This window comes from Crocodylus siamensis, chromosome 14, assembly GCF_052110815.1.
Source record: "Crocodylus siamensis isolate JL-2025a chromosome 14, ASM5211081v1, whole genome shotgun sequence".
In the NCBI taxonomy this organism is placed as follows: Eukaryota; Metazoa; Chordata; order Crocodylia; family Crocodylidae; genus Crocodylus; species Crocodylus siamensis.
In genome coordinates this window covers 24700994-24719593 of record NC_143408.1, presented here as the reverse complement: position 1 = coordinate 24719593, position 18600 = coordinate 24700994, and the positions used below count along the sequence as shown (strand labels likewise).

The 18600-nt window shown below is 46.0% G+C and overlaps 1 protein-coding gene across 1 annotated transcript in view; it reads left to right on the top strand.

Annotated features, from left to right (window-relative positions):
- The first annotated feature begins 3401 nt into the window (after nt 1–3401).
- The window catches only part of CBL (Cbl proto-oncogene), a 47752-nt gene continuing 32553 nt past the window's right edge, over nt 3402–18600 (top strand). Inside the window, exons 1-2 of the mRNA XM_090027356.1 lie at nt 3402–3630; nt 12150–12397. Of these exons, the coding sequence (XP_089883482.1) occupies nt 3484–3630; nt 12150–12397 (395 nt within the window). The 5' untranslated portion in view covers nt 3402–3483. The remainder of the gene's footprint in view (nt 3631–12149; nt 12398–18600) is intronic.

The following is an 18600-nucleotide window of genomic DNA, read 5'->3' as shown; positions in this document are numbered from 1 at the left end:
CAGGCAGAAAGTGGTGTGAAGCGTTCCCCTGAGGTTAACTCAAGTGCAGCTGCTCACACCTCTATCGGCAGAACGTGCCGAGTCGGGGAGGGCAATGCACCCAGGTCAAATTTTGGCTCCTATAGCACTCAGAGGCAGAGGGCAGAGGCCCTGAGAACAGGGGAGAGCACGGATGTGAAGAGGCTACCAGATCACATCGGCACTGGGCGCCGAGCAGGGATGAGGAGAGGGAGGACCACACCAGCAAGCCCAAGGCCTGGAGGCACAGGATCTGTTGCCTTCTCCAGTCAAGTTTTCCAAAGCCAAGCGAGGTCTGTCAGTCCCAGTGCGCTCAGCCCCAGGACGATAATACCATTGGCCTGGCTCCACTTCCGGATTTTTTTTAAAGTGGAAAATATTTGACGCATAGAAGAAGGAACCTGGCTTTTCAAAATAGGGAACTGTTCCTGTTTTGCAACATCTGTGCAATGCTCGTGGCTGAGCAACCCTGGGGGAGGGATGGGAGGCTACTAATGAAGTGACAGGGGTCAAGGAGCTGGGTTGGAGAAGCAGCAAATCCCTTCTTGAGTGCTAGCTCTGTTGCCTTTGTAGAGGAACTGGAGCAGGCAGGGGATTGCCAAATCAGCAGCATCTGGGCTTTACACCAGGGCGTTCAGTGTGAACAGGCAGAAATCTCTCTGATGTATCCTTTTGTGTTAAAAAGTAGAGATTTGGCTCAATGGGGATGTTGCCCTGATTTGTTTTGCTTTCCCTGAATTGTTTTTCAAGAAAGAAAAAAAAAAAACCTGGGAAAATACCTCCCCCCTCAAAAAAAAAAAATATTTGAAATGTTTTAAACAGAAGACGCTGGTTATTCCTGTCGACTTCATGTTTCCCTCCTACATGTACATCACTTTGAGTAGGGTCCATTGATAGTAACGCTAAATAAAAAGCTCAAACAAATCCTCCACTTGCTTCTAAACCAGTTTTACGGTCATTTGTTGATGTGCCAAAAGGTGTGAGGGTGTTTTGATCTGGGACAGACTCTTCCCCCCACCACTACAATTGCAAACAAACCTCTTCCCTCAGGTCAGGCGGAGCCCCTTTGGAATACATGCACGGGTGGCAAATGCATGGACGCTCAGACTGGAAACCAGGCTCCTGACTGGATGCGAAGGACCCAGTGGAGCAACTGGGCAGATGTTTGCCTTGAGGTCCTTGGTCCGCCTGTCCCCTGCACCTCCTGACTTGGAGGGCTCCGGGCACTGGCAGCAGCCCTCCGTGCCAATGGGGCTTCATTGCAGCAGGAACTGGGCATGGAGGATTTTGCTGGGATGGAGCACGCGTTATGCTCAGCCATTTCCCCCCTGCTTTTGGTGGACGTGTCTCCTGCAACAGGCAGGAGACGGCCCGGATGGTAAAAATCACAGTTAAAAATATCCCCTTTATTTAAATCCGCTTTGTACAACTGCAAATTTACATGGGCCAAGGGCTTAACCTTCTTCCCATTTCATGGTCTTCACATAGATTCCGTTTATTCAGCTCTCCAACTCGCTTTCTAATGGGGGCAATCCGGGTCTGTGGGCAGACTGGGTAAGAAGCCACACCGTCAAAATCCTCCTCGGTGCCAAAACAGACAAGCCCAGGGGCCTCACTAACCTCATTTCTATATGAACATCCTACCTGTGCACCCAGCGGATGAGAAACTACCCCGTGGATGTGTGCCATGGCCAGCAGCTCCTCACGTGCTGAATTCCCACAGTGCTGCAGTGCTTTCCCAGCCCAGCTCCTAGCTTGGATCCATATTCCCACACCCCCGGGTGCTCCTGCCTGGCCCTTCACTAGGGGTCTTCACAGGCTGTCCAGGAGTCTAATTTGAGGAGCTGACTTTTGCAGTGGATGTGTCTGCCATTGCACAGTATGGCAGATGCACTGACAGTCGCAGTCTCCTGCTCATTGTCTGTGGCAAACTGGCTTTGCTGTAGAGTGAGAGATTTCACCTTGCTGCCGGTTTCTGAGAAAAGGACGATTTATCCTGCAGTGCCGCAGACACTTGTAAGCACAGGCCTGGGGACCCTTCCTGGGAGTTCATGGTAACCAGCAGCTTTGGGGCCTGATCCCAGCTGGCCTCAGCTTTCTTGTTCTTGGGCAGGGGTTTATTTCATATCCTTCAAGTCAGAGCCTGCAGGGGGGAAGGCATGAGCCCCCGGGTGAGTCCACCCTCCTCCCACCCCAAAGCAATTGAGACACAGCTCATTGGGAAGGTCCAGGGATCCCCCCTCATGGGGACTCTGCAACTGCACAAATGGCAACCGGTCAATATTTCACGTGCAGTTAAATCCAGCCAGATTTAAAATACATTTTAAAAAGCAATATTTTAAAATTGCAATGAAGTAAATGCAATATTAAAATTGTGGATTTAAATGCACGGTGTAAATAGACCCGATTTAAATGCAATAATTCAATCACGGGTTTAAAAGCACTGTTTCAGCAGCCCTGATTTAAATGCAACATTTAAATTGTTCTTATTTCAATGCAATATTTCAATCACGGATTTAAACGCATGGCTTAAATAGCCCTGATTTAAACGTGGCATTTAAACTGTCCATACTTAAATATAATATTTAAATTGTGCTGATTTAAAACACGATGTTTAAATCGTGGATTTAAATGCATGGTTGAAATTGCCTTGATTTAAAACGCAGCATTTACAACGTGTTTATCTAAATGCAATCTTTCAATTGCAGATTTAAACGCATGGTTTCACTAGCCCCGATTTAAAGGCAACATTTCAATCGTTCTTCTTTAAATACAATATTTCAATCGAGAATTTAAAGGCATTTTTTAAATAGCCCTGATTCAAAGGCAATATTTAAACCGTTCTTATTTAAATGCAATATTTAAATAGCTTATTGAAACACACCGTTCCGATGGCCCCGATTTAAATACAGTATTTAGATTGCTCTGATTGAAATGCAACATGCAAATAGGCTGTTTAAATGCACCATTTAAATAGCCCTGGTTTAAAAGCGTGTTTAAAGGGCCGTGTTTTAAATGCCCCATTTAAATCGCCCCCATGTAAGCCTGTGGTCCGGGCGTGACTCCGCTCCGCCCAGCGCGGCCACGCCCATCAGGGCTCTGCCCTCACCAAACATGGCCGCCGGGAAGGCCTCGCTGCCGCGCTGCGCACGCTCCGCCCGGCAGTCAGCGGAGCGGAAGGAGGAGGCGGTGCCCTAGCCGCGAGGGGGCGGGGCTCGGCAAGAGGAAGCGCGCGCCGGCAGGGCCCGTGCAGCCAATCCGCAGGGGCCCCTCCGCAGCGAGGGGCGCGGCCGGCGCGCCCGCCTCAGCCAATCGGCGCGGCTCGGAGCCGGGCCCCCTCCCGCGGCTGCCAATGGGCGCCCGGCGCTGGGAGCGGCTGTCCCGCCCCCGCCCCATCGGGCGCCGCCGCCTCCTCAGCCCGGCGGTGTCCGGGAGCGGCCCGGGCTCGGCAGTATCGCGCTCCCCATGTCGGCGCCGCTGAAGAAGGGCCCGGGCGGCCTGATCGGGCTCATGAAAGACGCCTTCCAGCCGCACCACCACCACCTCGGCCCGCACCAGCCCGGCGCCGTGGACAAGAAGACGGTGGAGAAGTCCTGGAAGCTCATGGACAAGGTGCGGGGCCGGGGGGGGTAGGAGGAGGCAGATGTGGGGGAGGGGAGCGGAGGGGGGCAGATGTTGCGGGGAGCAGGGTGGGGCAGGAGGAACCAGATGGGGGAGGGGTGGGCTAGGAGGAGGCAGATGTGGGGGGAGGGCAGGGGTGGGGTGGTAGCTGTGGGGGAGGGGCAGCCGGGGTGGGGTGTTTCTTGGGCGGGTGTCAGCAGAGCTGTTGCAGAGAGCAGGGGGTGCAGGAGGAGGTGGTGGAGGCTCTCCCGTCCCCGGCAGGATTGGAGTCTCCTGCCCCGGGCGGCTGGGGGAGCAGCCCGGTTGCTCCCCATGCCCACCCCGAAGTCTGGAGGAGCTTGTGGCCCCGGGAGCCTTGGGGCCAGGTCAGGAAAGCCTGAATCAACCCCGTCTGTGATAAATATGTGGTGCTGTGAGAAGGGAAATCAAACCACCAGCTGGGGATGGGACCCCCTGCTTTAAATAACCCCGCCTGATTGATTTGTTCTTCACGTCGGCGAGATGTGCCACCTTCTCTCTGTAACCAGTGAGGTGACACCAGCACGGCGTGCTTTGGCAGGCCGCAGGCAGGGTTGGAAATCAGGGAACTTGGTTTAAATGAGGTTCCCGAAAGTGATATGCATTAGAAAAAAAACCCATTTTGAGATTTTTTTTTTTTTACTCTTTCTTGTGCTGTTAAATGTTAGGGGTAAGAGATGAGACCTGAGGCCTGCATGGGGCTGAGGTGAATGGCATGGTTCATACTGCCAGTTTCCATTGCAGGTGACGAGTGCAGTAGATCTAATGCACAATGAAAGCACTTGGAGAGCTGCCTGTGATACTTAGGGGAGCATTACGCCCTCACCTTCCCCTCTGGGAACAGGATGGGCAGGGCTGATGGGCATACCTCCTGCAATTAAGCTACGGGCCCAAGCATTTCACTTCTTCTTCCTCTTGTCTCCATGGCTCCAAATCTCCTGCAGCGGATATTGCTATAGCTCCGTTGATGCTAGAGGGCTGAGTAGAAGGGATCTCTTATTCCAAAAGAAAACCAATACATCACAGTCATGGCAGAAATTCCCCTTAAGGGTTGTGTGGCTGACCAAGTTTATCATTATGGCTTTCTCTGCTCTAGTTGAGACAAGAGGTGGGATATAGGCATGGAATCAAATGTGGAAAGGAGTGGGCTATGTGCATGTCTTTGTCCACATGGATGCTAGGATTTGATTGCAGAGATGCAGCTCCTTCCAGTCCAGATCTTCCTTCCATGCACATGCTGGGTGTGTACACGTGCTCCTGTGTGACGATATGGATTAGACCATCCAAAAAATGGATTAAAAGGGGAAGGTGGCGTGGGAAAAGTGGAGCTCTCTTGGCATTACAGACACTGCCTATTGTTGCATTTTCTGGGCAGTTTTAAGGTACTTCTGCCTCTTGTTCTCTCTGGAGCTGGTCTTAGTCATAAATGTTCTCCCTACCATGAAATTATGAGCAAGGAAATGAAGTCAAGTGAGTTGTAATGCTAAGGGGTGTTGGTTGTAGCCATGTTGGTCTAAGGACATAGGCAGACAAGGTTCTTTGGGTAAATGACATCTTTTATTTGACCAACTAAATCATTGGGGGAAAAAAATGTTTTTTGCAATCTTTTGGGTACAGACACCCTTCTTCAAGCCTATTTAGTTGGTCTAATAAAAGATATCCCATTTACCCAAAGAACCTTGTCTGCCTGTAGTTTTAAGGAACTCTTGTCCATAAGCACAGGCGGACTAACTTTGCAACCTTACAGTGTGATACTTGCATTTGCACTGCAAATTTTGTGTGTTTTTAGTTTGTAGCTATATTAAACATACAAGGTCCTAGTGATGCATTTGATCAAAGTGGTTGGGCCTCTGCATGTCTGTGGAGTCCCATTGACCTCGGGGGGGATGGCGGGGGACGGCTCTGAATAGGCCTGGTCATCTTTCTGCACAGTTAGTTCAGGTTTGGGCCTACAGCAGAAAATCTGATTAGTGATTCAAGGAACTCTTGGGTATTTCACTTGGCCCTGGAGATCGTGGTAAGGAAGACAGAGCTAGGGAAATTCTTATAGAAGGGCTTCTGTGTCTTGTCAGCTTCCGCTATCAAACCTAAAGTTGTAGTGGCGCATAGGGAAGTACTTGGTGGGTGCGTGATAAAGAAGTGACTTTGTAAATTAGACACGCAGGGAATGGTTGTAAGTGTAGAATACTTCTGACTTGAGTCTATTTGCCTAATCTCTTAAATCAGATATTCTCACTGAAGCAGTCAAGTATTTCTGAATTTCCTGCCCATGCCAAAAATTGTGCAGAAGCTCTTGTCCATTCTCCATGCCCTAAGCTGTTTGTTCAACAGGTTCCCGTCTTCCAAATGCTCTGAAGCCTTATTTTCCTCTTTGTATTAATTGTGTCCAATCTTCTTCCCACAGTCGCATCTGATGACACATGGTATGGATGTAGGGGCCAGAATGCCTTCCTTTCTCTGTCCAGTGTGCTCTTGATTTGCAGTTATCTCTTTCCTTGGCTTATTATGCATGCCTTGGCTATTGATATGGGCTTCCTTAGGGAGGCTTGCACTGGGTTTTGTGACTAGGGATGAGAGTCTTCATTAACAGGGCAATGTGAAACTTCCCGGATACTCACATTTTAAGCAAATAGGAAGGCTGTTTGCTAGAACGTGAGTCATGGTGTAGTTGTAGAGCTCCCCTGGTGAACTCCTGCACCAAATGCAAGCATTCAGTACACTGGACTGGTCCACAGGTTCTGTGTGTAGTCAAAGAATAATTTGGCAGTTTCCAGAATAACATAAATGTGTCACTGGCAACAAGCTGGGCACCAGAAAATCTCTTCCCAGTGTTTCACATGGCTGTCATGGCCTGAGTGCATCCTGTCCAGTTTCTAATATGCTCATGTCGCTTCAGAAAACCTCCCACCCTGGCTTATCTGCACCATCTAGGCCTGCTTGAACCTGACTTTTTCAGTTTCTGCTTTGTGAGTGAATCCACATATCTAACGTGCAGAATGACTGCACACACAAATGGTGGGTTTGGGTGGGGCATTCAAGACTTTTTTTTTTTCACCCTTTCAGGGAAGGAATACTGGCACATTTCTGTCCCACTTTTGGCAGACCATGGTTTGGCATTTAAGTGCAAGCTACAGCTTGTCTGAGCTGTGTGGCTTGCGCACCTTCTTGGAACTGAAACAGTGTTTGGTCTGTGCTTTGCATGGATCCTGCTGCCTCTTCAACTCTTCTGAGACAAACCAGGCCAGGCTCCTTTATGCACTAACACCCTGTTGCTGATTGTCAAGTTTTGGTTCCCCATGTTTCTGTGCTGTTCGGTGTGTGCCTCAGTAAAATTCCAGTCCCAGCCCTTTTGTTTGCTGATATGATACAACCTAACAATACTCGAGTATAATGAGGTTAACATTAATCTCTAGATCCAGCTGGAGGCCCTGATCATGTTCCACTTGTGCCAGGTACTGTACAGATACAGAAATAGGCACTGTCCGCATCCCAAAGAGGGATGCTACTCTGCTGCTACTGCAGTGCAGGCTGATAATTTAGGATTGCTACCCGCTTTGGTCTCATTAGATCCACGTCATTCTGTGCTACTTGGTAATAATAGTAATTGGCAATCCCTCACAGTCAAGAATCCTTGTCTTCCACAAATCGGCCTTTATCTGTGACCGATAGGATCCCACATGTGAGGATTTAGTACATTTTTTCTTAAAGACTGCTCAAATTGGGCAGTGAACCTTTTATATACTCTGGGCAAGTGTTTTGTCTTAAATTCTAGAAGACAAGAACTGGGGCATGGCTAATTATGGTTATAACCATTTCTCCCATCCGTGTAAGCAAGATGAAGCTTTACTTCTGTGTTATAAGGAGTTTTGGCATGGAGCATTTATGGATGACTGCCGGCCACTTTAAAATGTCATGCTCTTCTGTACTCTAGGAAGTGTTGCTGGCAATTTACTGCTTAATTAGGTAAAGTTCATTATTTTCTTATCTAGGGAGTAGGGTTGACTCATGCCTTTGAGGCCGTGTGTGCCCTCAGATGTTTTGTGAGCCTGCAGATTGCTGCGACAAACAGTACAGTAAGCAACAGTCATTCCTTGCACTGCCTGTAGCCATCCTGTGCAGATTACTACACTAAAATGGGAGGAATTCTTGTCAATCTATTATCACATTTGCTCATCTTTTCACTGTGGATAGCAATTAAAGCAGTGTTTAATATATCAGAGACCATGTTGTGAAGTAATTTTCACTGCCTTGGCTGGAGGAGTTGTTTTATACCTTTCTATTAATGATGCAGTTGATGACAATTTCCTGTGGAACATAATCTAGGCAGCAGAATATCAAGTAAGCATTTTAGCATTGCTCTTGGGTGGTATTTGAGGAAGTGGATGTGGAAATTATAAATGCGAGGTGAGGCTTTTTATGTGGAGGAGATGGAAGAGTAGGTTTGATGCCACAAAGGAGAATGGCAGCCTCTGAGCTAACGTGGAGACTAAGGTTTTTATCTTGAATATCTGTGCCATTTCGGCATGCTTTTCAAACTCATGGTGGGAAATGTCATAGCTGGGCACCTTTTGGTAATGGAGGTGGGGGCCCGGTATGGCTTCAGCTGAGAGTGAGAGAAGTTGGAGGTGGTGTTGGGTGACTGACTCCAGATAAAATGAGCCCCTCAGAGATCTGTTTTAGGAACCTGGTGTAGGAAGAGAAACATTTAGTGCCAGTGCCTAGGGGGCAGCCAGAAATAGGGAGGCCTTGTGATTGGCAGTATACTGATAGGGAGTGGGAGGTAGTCCCTGCCTTGAAGGCCTTCCAGTCTGAGTTGACAAGACGGACAAAGGTGTGGGGGAAGGGTTTAGAGGAAACTCGTTAGTTGCACGTATTTTTGGAGAGCGTAGGTTCATGTAGAAGGAGGTATGGTAACAGGAGTGGAGGGGGGCTGAAGTGAAAAGAGGCTTGGGGTTGGAGCAAGCAGCGCATTGAAACTTGGAAGAGGGGGTGGAGGAATCGCAGTTAGCAGTCCCAGGTGGTTTTTGGAGGAGCACTCAAATCATAACTCATAAGTAAACGTATACACTTGTGGAAATAGCTTGGATTATTAAAGGGACCTGTCCACTTTGACACTGTCCTTTTGAATGCTTTTCACTATCTTTGTCACAAGCTGTGTCAGACAACTAGAAAAAGAAAAGAGCAGCATATTTCTATTGCCTTAAAAAAAAAAACCCAAACCAACAACAATTCAAAAACCGTGTGGCACCACTTCACATATTGTCATTTGTTCACTGCTTCCCCATTCTGGTTAGTTCCTCTGTTTGTGTGCGTCTGTAACAAAGCAAAAGGGAAGAGAGACGTTTTCAAAAAAAGGAAATGGGAAGGGATAATGACAAAAACTGGTTGAGAAGGGTTCTGGGCCACATATACGATATGCAGTTCAGTTGAATTTAATGGAGCGGCTGGAACAAAAATGAAATAAATGCAATAAATATGAAACTGAGTGAACCTGAAGCCAGAGGAAATGTAAACATCCATTGTGTGTGTAATTATGTTTGCTCTTTGCTTACACTTTATACTTCCTTTGGCTTGGAAAATGAAAAGGCATGAAGTCAATGTCAGTATTGATGATAATGAGTTTAACTTTAGGGTTTTCCCTGCTAAAAAGGTTTAAAACCTCATGCGGGAATGCGTTTGGTGGGATTTTTCAAAGTATAGAAACGTTTCTGTTAGTAAGAGGCTCGTTTCTTTCAAAAAACATTGAAAGCCAGCCTGGATTTGACAGGACCTCCTAAGGTAACAACACAGAAATGAGCTGAAAATGGAAATTTCCCTGCTTATTGCAGTAATACCTAATCCAAAGTACTTGCTGCCTTTCTGAACTTCTTCTAACGTTGTCTGACAGCAGGCAGGCAAGGCGAGGGAGCGAAGCGCGTGGTAATTTGCTGCTTTCCCAGAGTCGCGAGCATTCCTCTGGACACTGTCATGATGCTGCAAGTGCCGAAGCCGAGGAGGTGGCAAAGTGCAACTGCTTGTTTTTGGTGCTACCGAAGAAGGAAAGCAGCCCCATTTGCCAGCCACAGGAGTTTGGAGGCAACTCGCTGCATGTTCCCATGCTTGGGTGGTTCAAGCAGCAGTGCTGGGGACTCCAGCTGTCTAAGTAGTTGTTGGTTTGGTGAATAATTAAACTGTGTTTAAAATTCATGTGGCAACGAAGCCAAAGTTTTTCTGCTTTTCTTGTCTGCTAGCCACTTCTTCGGGAGGTTTATAGAGGCCACTTTTAAGAGGATTTTTGTAGAGGTGGTGAAGAGTGCCTGGCTTGTTGTTTCTGTGGGAAAAACATGTTTAATTGATATCAAGTCAGCCTGTGAAGTTACTGACAGTCAGTAGGTCTGCTTCCTACTTAGCTGGAGAGTTTCAAGAGATTAGAGGCTGCGCTGTTTCCTTTTCCAGCTGACCCAGAGAAATGGCTGTTCTGTTCCAGAGCCTTGCTTGCTTCGCAGAGTTTCCCCATAACACATCAAGAGTCGTCTTTTCATAAAAAGTTTTGAACCCAGGTTAAAAATGAACCTAGGTCTCCCAGAAAAATACCCATGTGGTTTGCTGCAAGCCTTGGAGAAATGCTGAAAGCGCTATTGGGTTTTATACATGTTGCAGATTAAAACTCTTCTCAGAAGAGAATTGTGTTAACGTTTGGTTCCCTGGTGTGGTTCACTTTGCAGCTGCTTTCACCACTGAGCGTTTTGCAAGAGGTGTCAGAATCAGTGGGGTGACTTGACCACATGCTTCTTGAGTACTTGTCTAGGTCTAAGACTTGTCCACTGCTTCAGAATGGAGGAGGAAGTTTCACTGGTTTGTGTACCTGTCATTTTGGGGGACAGTTCACCCATCTGAAACTTCCCTTCCCTTCCCTTCATAGAGATGGAGTGTATACTGAAAGAACTAGTACAAGCTGTTTGGAAGTGTTGTTGGAAGATGCAAGTTATCTTCTCAGGCTCTTCTTGCACTTACCTGCGGGCCAAGTGAAATGCTAAAAGCTCCATTTCAAATTGGTTATTGGGTTTTCAGTTATGGATTTTGAGAGGGGAGAGTAATGGGTTGCCTGTCAGGGAGCCACTTGTACCTCTCAGGGTGCTATGCAATGGTAAGTAGCGGTCACCAAGCTGTGTGGCAGTACTATAATAATGCACAAAGGCCCCCAGTTGTTCTTGAAGCTTTTTTTCCTGTCCGTCTCCCTAAGGCCGGCTGAATTTGGTGCGGCATTCTTGGGAGATCTGCTTTGTAACATCCTCCTGCAGAACAGTGCCGCTGCTTTAGACTCCGCTCGTGTCTTCCGATATTAGGCAGTCAAAGCAGTGTTTGCATTTCAGTAAAAAGCTTTAGGAAATTGTACCTGCGTTTTTCCACAGTCGTCTTTATAAGTTTGAGTTAAATGCTAAAGACCCAAATTGTTAGTTCTGTCTTGTTCCCAATTGCTTGATTTTTGTCTCTCATAAAGATGGCCAGAGAATTAAAGTCTGCAATTGCTTGGCCATGCTGAGCCAGCCTTTCAGCACTTAGTTGTAGCTGAGAGAGCACTAATAACTTTTACAGTTGCCATTATGCCATTCTGTGGACAGCTTTCTCTTTCCCTAGACTAAATAATAGAGACGCTTGGCTATTACTGGCTAAAGAAAAGGACTTTTTCTCAGAGGCGTGCAATCCTTTTTAAAGCTATCTCTTTCTCCTCTTGTCTAAGCTTATTTTCATGAGCTGCTCTATATAGTCGCCCTATCTTTGTCTTGCATATACCACGTCAGCTCAGATGGATAGGTTTCTGGTTTATTCATCTATGATAGAAGAACATGGCTTTTGGAGCGTGGGGCTTCTGTTCAGTGGGTTCCCTACGCTGCTGCGTACAAAACAAGCAGCACACAAATGGCAAAACTTTTACTGATACTGGAATGTATTGGCCTTGTATTCTCAATTCTGTGTATGTGTAAGCAGTCTCCCTGTTGAAATGTAACTTGAGGAAACTTTTCCACCAGGAAGGAGGAACAGTCTTGCAAATGTACCAGGCGGGGGTGGGGAGGGGCAAAGGTTTGCTGTGGCTGTATCAATATAATTGTGCTGGTAAATTGCCACGTGAAAAAGTCTAGACTGTGTCTCCTTTGATAGAAGCACTTTGCATTTAGCAAGTCAGCAGCTCTGTCATTTAAAAATGCTGCCTATTGAACATTCTTGCATCACACTTCATAAGATGAATTCAGTGCGAGACCTAACCTCCTGGCACCTAGACACCAGGAAGCAAATGTGCTAGTCGGGAAGATTCTGCTTTTTTTATGACAGTTGGGATTTCTACAGGGACTTGAGCACCCGCGGTTGCACGTGGGACTGTTTATTTGTCCGTCACTGTGTCTTGCATGCACTTGCATTTTGGGAAAGGCTGGTGACCAGCTCTGCGCAATCTTTGTTGCTGTTAAATCTTTGTGGTCTCAGACTGGTGACTCTGCCTTTTTCCTTCCATGCAGGTGGTGCGTCTGTGTCAGAACCCAAAGCTGGCATTGAAGAACAGCCCGCCCTACATATTAGATCTGCTGCCTGATACGTACCAGCATCTCCGAACCATCCTGTCACGCTACGAGGGGAAGATGGAGACCCTGGGAGAAAACGAGTACTTCAGGGTGTTCATGGAGAACTTGATGAAGAAGACCAAACAGACCATCAGCCTCTTTAAGGAAGGGAAAGAAAGGATGTACGAGGAGAATTCTCAGCCTAGGTAATGCGGAAAACCTGACTGCTAGTACTCGCAGCGCATGTCTAGCTGAGTGGGTGGGACATTGAGCGCACAGCTTAATGGTTAATCCAGCGTCTGGGAGTGAGAACAAAAAGTTTGGTGGTGAAGGAGACTTAAAGCTAGCTAGAGAAGATCAGACTTGAAGTGAAATATTTTGGGCTAGAGTGAAAGCAGTGAGAGGACAAAGAAGAGATCAGTATTCTAGATCTGAGCATTCTTGGCTGTTGAGTCTTGGATAAAGAATAAGATTATTTCTGTTCTAAGCAGGCATGCGATTTTTATGCATCTGAGAACAACTCCATGTTGGAGTGAGTATAGCTGTAAAGTTCTTTTGTACGTGAATTGGCAAGGATGTTAGTATAGCGGGGGGGCGGGGTTTAGGGTTGAAAACGAAGTATTTCGTTTTGGAGATTGGAGTCACGACCTCTGCTCTCCTGAATTTGTATTTCAGCTCCGAGCATGTGCTTCATTTTTTTAAATTAAAAAAAACAGATGGAAACATATATGAGGCTGCGGTGAGGGGGGAATAAAATTGAGACTTAAACCCTTCTTATCTCCGTTCAACCCTCTACTAGAATTTGAGTTGGAGCCAGTCTCTCCTGGGCATGTGATGGACTTGTTTGAGTCTAATGGAACCTGAGCTCATCCAGAGGGCTCTGTGGGAGGCTGTTCTTTCAGCAGATCACTTTATCAGTAGTTTAGAAATGTTGTTGCTGGCCACTGACAAAAGCTATGCTCGCCCTCCTTACTTCAGGCACTGCCCTCACAGCCCTCCCTTTAGAGAGAGACCACAGTGACATGGATGTCTGGCCTTTGTACCTGTCCTTTGGGTCTCCCTGAGGCTCAGCTGTATGGGTGCAGAACAAGAGGTGCTGGTGGGTGGTTTCCCAGTGACGGGTGAAGACCTGCTGTTCCTGTTGGTACTGCTCAGTCTGCCTAGCCATTTGATGCCATTGACCTCGGGCTTTGCTGACTTGACTGCGGACCCCAGAAAGTCCTTTCTCTCCTCGCTGAAAATTCTCAGAGGGTAATTTCCATCTTCCTTGCAAGCACATTTGGGAGGGTCTGTAGAGTTTTACCTTGTCACTCACTCCTTGCGTGTGTGCACATGCACACACGGCTACGGGAAAAGTTTTTGAAGCAGCATGTATGCTTCATTGAATCCAGTCATAGTAGGTCATTTTTATCGTTTCAGTTTTGACTGCTGCTTGCAGGAGTTGAAGTGGAATTTGGCAGGCCACTTATTAAATTAGGTATCTCTCCTTGAGGGTATTGCCCCATTACTTTTATGGCTGCAAGCTGGTTTCTGAGTGGGTTTAATTTTGGTCTGCAAAAGTCTTATTAGACAGAGACCTGCCTCCCTTGACTCAGCTGCCACAATCGGGGTCAGCAGAGATGGTTGAGATGGAGTCTTTTTAGTTTAAAAGGTGGGGCCTGCTGACATGATGTCATCTTTGAGAGCATCTTAAATTTGGAACTTGTTCTTCCCCTCTGACCAAAATAACCTGAATCTGCTGGGCAGTGCACCGTGCTCTGCGGCCCGTATAGCTTCCTTGGCATCTTGGGTGGGAGGAGAATTAGGACATTTTCAGTGTCAGGAGCAGAGTGAGGTTGCTAGGTTTGTCTGGCATGGAAAATGGTGGGAGTTGTAGGAAGTGACTGTCATGTTATTTAGCTGTGCTTGGTGCACACCCAGAGCAGTGGTGTTTTTTGTCTTATATATGTAAAAACAAAAAAAAAAAAAAAAGTGGAACTAACCATTCAGTTAAGTTTGTTTGCAGTCAAGCGACTGTTAAATGGATGAAGCCCTAGCAACTCTTTGCATGTCATTTTTAAACAAAAATGGGAAGTGATGGAACATTTACTTTGCATAAATTTGTTTCATAACTTTGTATTATGGTGTGTTCATATAATGGCACCTTTATTAATGTCTGTTTTTGTTCACTCTTCCATGACCCTCCAGGACTTGCTTTATTAGGATTTCTAAGTGGTTCAGCTTTTTAGGTAGTGCCTTGCAAGTCTCTGCGTAACAATTTGCTCTCCAAGTAACTTCTCCAATGTAGAACGTCAAAGTGGAACAAATGTGTCGCAAAGACATTTTAGCCCTGCTTTTTGTCAAATGCATAGCTTTCTGTTCACAAGGCTTGTGGAGCTCTGCTTCAGAGCTCCAAGTGAGACTTGCCATAGATTTCTTGTTTGCTGTTTATCTTTTGAAAATTTAATTTCAGATTTCTGGGTCAAGATGTCAAGGTTTGGGGCCAGCGTAATAAATATTTCCAAATGAAACTCCACGTGACTAGTCCCTCAGGGTCTGTCACTAGCGCTGTCTCGGAGTCAGTCTGCTGAAGATTTGACAGCCCCATAGTAGTGAAGTTGTTGGGCCTGCAGCATCTGGTAAGCCCACATCTGTCTCAGCCACAGCCCTTGAAGTTTTAGCTGCTTCTCCACTCCCTCTTCATCTCATCCTAGGAAGAGGTAGCGACCATAGTACAATACGCTGATTTGTGTCTGAAGGATATACTTTAGATAGTCTTTATCTGGGGAGCAGCGGTGGCTTGGTAGCATTCGTATTGTTTCTGTTTCTCCACAGAATAAAAATGCACCATTGATAAAAATAGTGTGTACACATGAGTCAGGCATCAACTCAGGATATTACTTGCCCTGAAAGAATGTGTTCTCTGATTCAGGTGGCATCTTTTGCCAGTGGGCTTGACGGGCCTTCCACTTCCAGCAGTGTGCCAGGCCAATTACTGTGCTATCAGGTGGCAGTTAAAAACCAGCTACTGCAGCTTGCAGAAGCAAATTGGGATCCTTGGACTTGAAGGAGAAGTGAAAGTCTGCTTTAAGGAACAATCTTCACATAATCTTACTTCAGTGAAATGACTGAATAGTTTTCTCCTTTACTTGAGATGTGAGTTCAGGGTTTTTTCTTTTCTTGACAGTTGGATACCTAAGGCAGTGGAAGAAATTGCTACTCCCTGACCTGTTTTAGAAGTTGATTATTGGCTGTTCTGGAAAAAGCTGAGACTTGTGAACTTGAATCTGGTTGTCACTTGAACTTTACTTCCTCTTTTAGTATAGCGTGTGTACATCTCTTCTTGCTTAGGAAAGATGCTGCTCATCTTGCTCTTGGTTTCTGTGGCTTGTGCTGAAGCTAGGTGGAATGCTTCCGTAAACCTGCTTTTTTAATCTGTTTTTATTCACCCTGTTAGGTGCTTGCTTTTATATTCTCCTTCAGCCTTTCTCAGTGGTTTGAATTCCCTTTATTCCTTTATTACTAATGCCTTATCTGTCTTCCCATCTTCTGAATTCAGCCATTACCAGTACTTTGTTTCCTGTTGTGCAGTCTCTTATTTCCGACCCTATAGATAGCTCACAGTTGAGAGCAAAGGCAGGATTTGGATATTTGCATAACTAGTGTGCCAGTCATGCTGGGTCCTGTTTATAAGCATGCCCCCCTGATTAACAAGTGACAGGTCAAGGAGCTGGGTTTTTTAAATCTTTTTTGAATGCAAAATATTTTTGATCTTTGAGCAGCTTGAATACAATCCACGATGTGTTCTTGTGAGCTGGACTGGGCGCCTGGGCACTTACTTTTTTATACCAGTTTAACTCGCCTTAAACCAGTATAAAGAGGAGTGAACACATGGCACTTAGCTGCAGAGCTGTAAGTTATAGAAATAGCTCATATGCTGACATTACCTCCAGGAGATCTTTTCTTTCTGTCTGGTCTGGAAAGCAGTGTTCCTTTAGGCTGCAATACAAAACGAATGTAAGTTATGCTGGAGTTAGTGTAATGTGCCCAGGCCCCGAGGCAGAAATAGAGAGAGAGATGCTCTCCGAGGGTGTCTGTGATCATGGATCCTTCGTAGTGCTTGCAGCTGCCACAGAGGTGTTGCATGAAGACATCGGGCGCATCTTAGAACGTAATGATATGACTGACATTTATCCATTTAGCAAACAGCTCTGATGCCCAAAAACCTACCGTGCAACCCTTGCGCGTCATCCAGTCCTGAGCGTTTTTTTCATTTCTTGTTGGTTTGTGTCATATGCGATGCCTACATCAGGGTTGTGCGGAAGCATAATATGGCTGCCGCATGATTTTTACTGTAAAATGGGCTTAGTTTAAGATCCCATAACAGAAAGGAATATAAATTGAAAGGGTTTAGAGGATGAAGTGTTAAAGATTAGAGCAGAAGCCCTTGATGTCGATGTATTTTATCTGTAAGAGAGTTCTTTGACGCACCTGTTTTTCTGCTGTATTCAGGAAGTTGAAATAGGCTTTTAGAAACACCCTACACAGGCATGTTGCTGCAAAGCTGGCCTTTTTTTAAAAGAGTGATCAGAAACCAAATCAAACTGAACTCGGTCTCTTTCTCTTTCCCTGTTCATTAACAGCAGGTGTACCCAAAGCATCCTTTCTCTGTGGCTAACATCAGTGCTAAGTTTAGCAGACTTCCACTGCTATTAACACTCAATTGTTTCCTTTCTTTTCTTCGGACTCTAACTGCTGTTTCTTAGCTTGCAGGGCTGCGGTTTGGAGTAAAGTGGTTCACTTGCACTACTGTCGACTTGCTTCAAGTATTGAGTTATTTTGGACTCTTTTGGGTGGTTTTTCTTTCCACAGCACTGTGATATGGGAGCATTACTGATATGTTGCTTAGCTCTTCCATTTAATTCACACATTTATTTACAGCTCACTATCACAACAGAACTGTGGCTGCTTCTAAACCACACCAGCTCTGCTTAACTGAACGTGTGTGGTGCAATGACTATTTTGGAGTTAATACAGACTATAAAAATACTGAACAATAACTTGTAGTTAAATTTGAAAATGACAGTTCCGGATTAGGTTTTTTTTTTTTCTTCTTAAGAAATGATTGTTTCATCTGCATATAGCTTTTTGTAGGGCCTTATGGGTCTGGTTTGTACTTGATAATTAGCAGCATAGTTTCAAAATACTGTACACATAACTTTGTATTTGAATTCAGTAAAGTATAATTACAGCAACTGGTGGTTCTTGATGTTGGAATCGGCTGGTTTTTTTTCAAGGCTTGATTCCTTTGGGGAGAGAGAGAGAGAGAGATACATACTCAAAAGAGTCTAGTGACTTACTCTTCCCATAAAAAAAGGTATATTCTTTTGTTCTGAGAAGTACCCCAGGATGGGGTAATAAGGTTTGTATTCTGTCTGGATATGTGTTGTCACCTAACCAGAAAGGGGGAGGCCATTCAGTTATATATAGTTCATGCTAATATTATAATATTAAAATGACATGTTCCTGGCTTTGCTTGGAGTCTAAAGCGTAGACAGTAATGGAAGGATTATCATGATTCTCAGAAATGTGCACATGCTACCTTGAAGACTCAACCATCTGGCCCTAAACACCTTCTCCCCCCACCCTCCACTACCAGCAGCGAACCTTCATAAGGGCCTTGTGTACTGAGAGAGGAGTAGATTTGCAATAGAGTCCAGAAAGGGCTGGGTGCACGTCAGGGCTGTGCCCTGCACCGTACCTAGACTTTTGGAGGCCCTGGGCAAATTTTTAGTATTCCTCCCCTGCCTTTGCTATGGGTAATGATAATATATATTTTTTTAAATTGCTATTTTGGGACCCCTTTTATGTCTGGGCCCTGGGCAGCTGCCCGGTTCACCCATTCCTGTGTCTGGCCCTGGTGCAAGACGGTTCAGAGATACCTGTGCTGGGCACAAACAACATAATGAGGCTGGCCGCATAATCGAACTGGAGGGAATGAGGGCATGGGGGGTGGCGAAGGTGGCTGGATCAGCATTTGTAGAGTCTGGAAGGCTGCCATCATTTGAATTCAAAAGGCCAGGGTGTAACATGGTCAAGATCGCAGGAGGAACAACTGACCTTGTCACTTATGTAGCAGTGGGGATAGAAAATGACCTCATCAATTGTTCCATCCTACAGTGTGTTTACCCAGTGTCATAACTGGGCCCTTTTATTGCGTGTGATTGATTATCTGGAAGTGACTTTTCAATAGAACGAGGTGCACGAACAATATCTACCCAAGCGGTGCAAAGGAGGTAGGTAGAGGGTGGATGCAGTGGAGAAGGGTGGGGCTAGATAACCCCAGATGGTTTCTTTCTTTTGAACACAAAGAGAAGAATTCTGGCTAAATAAAGGTTACTTCCTGCAGTGGGGCAGTGGCAGCAGCACC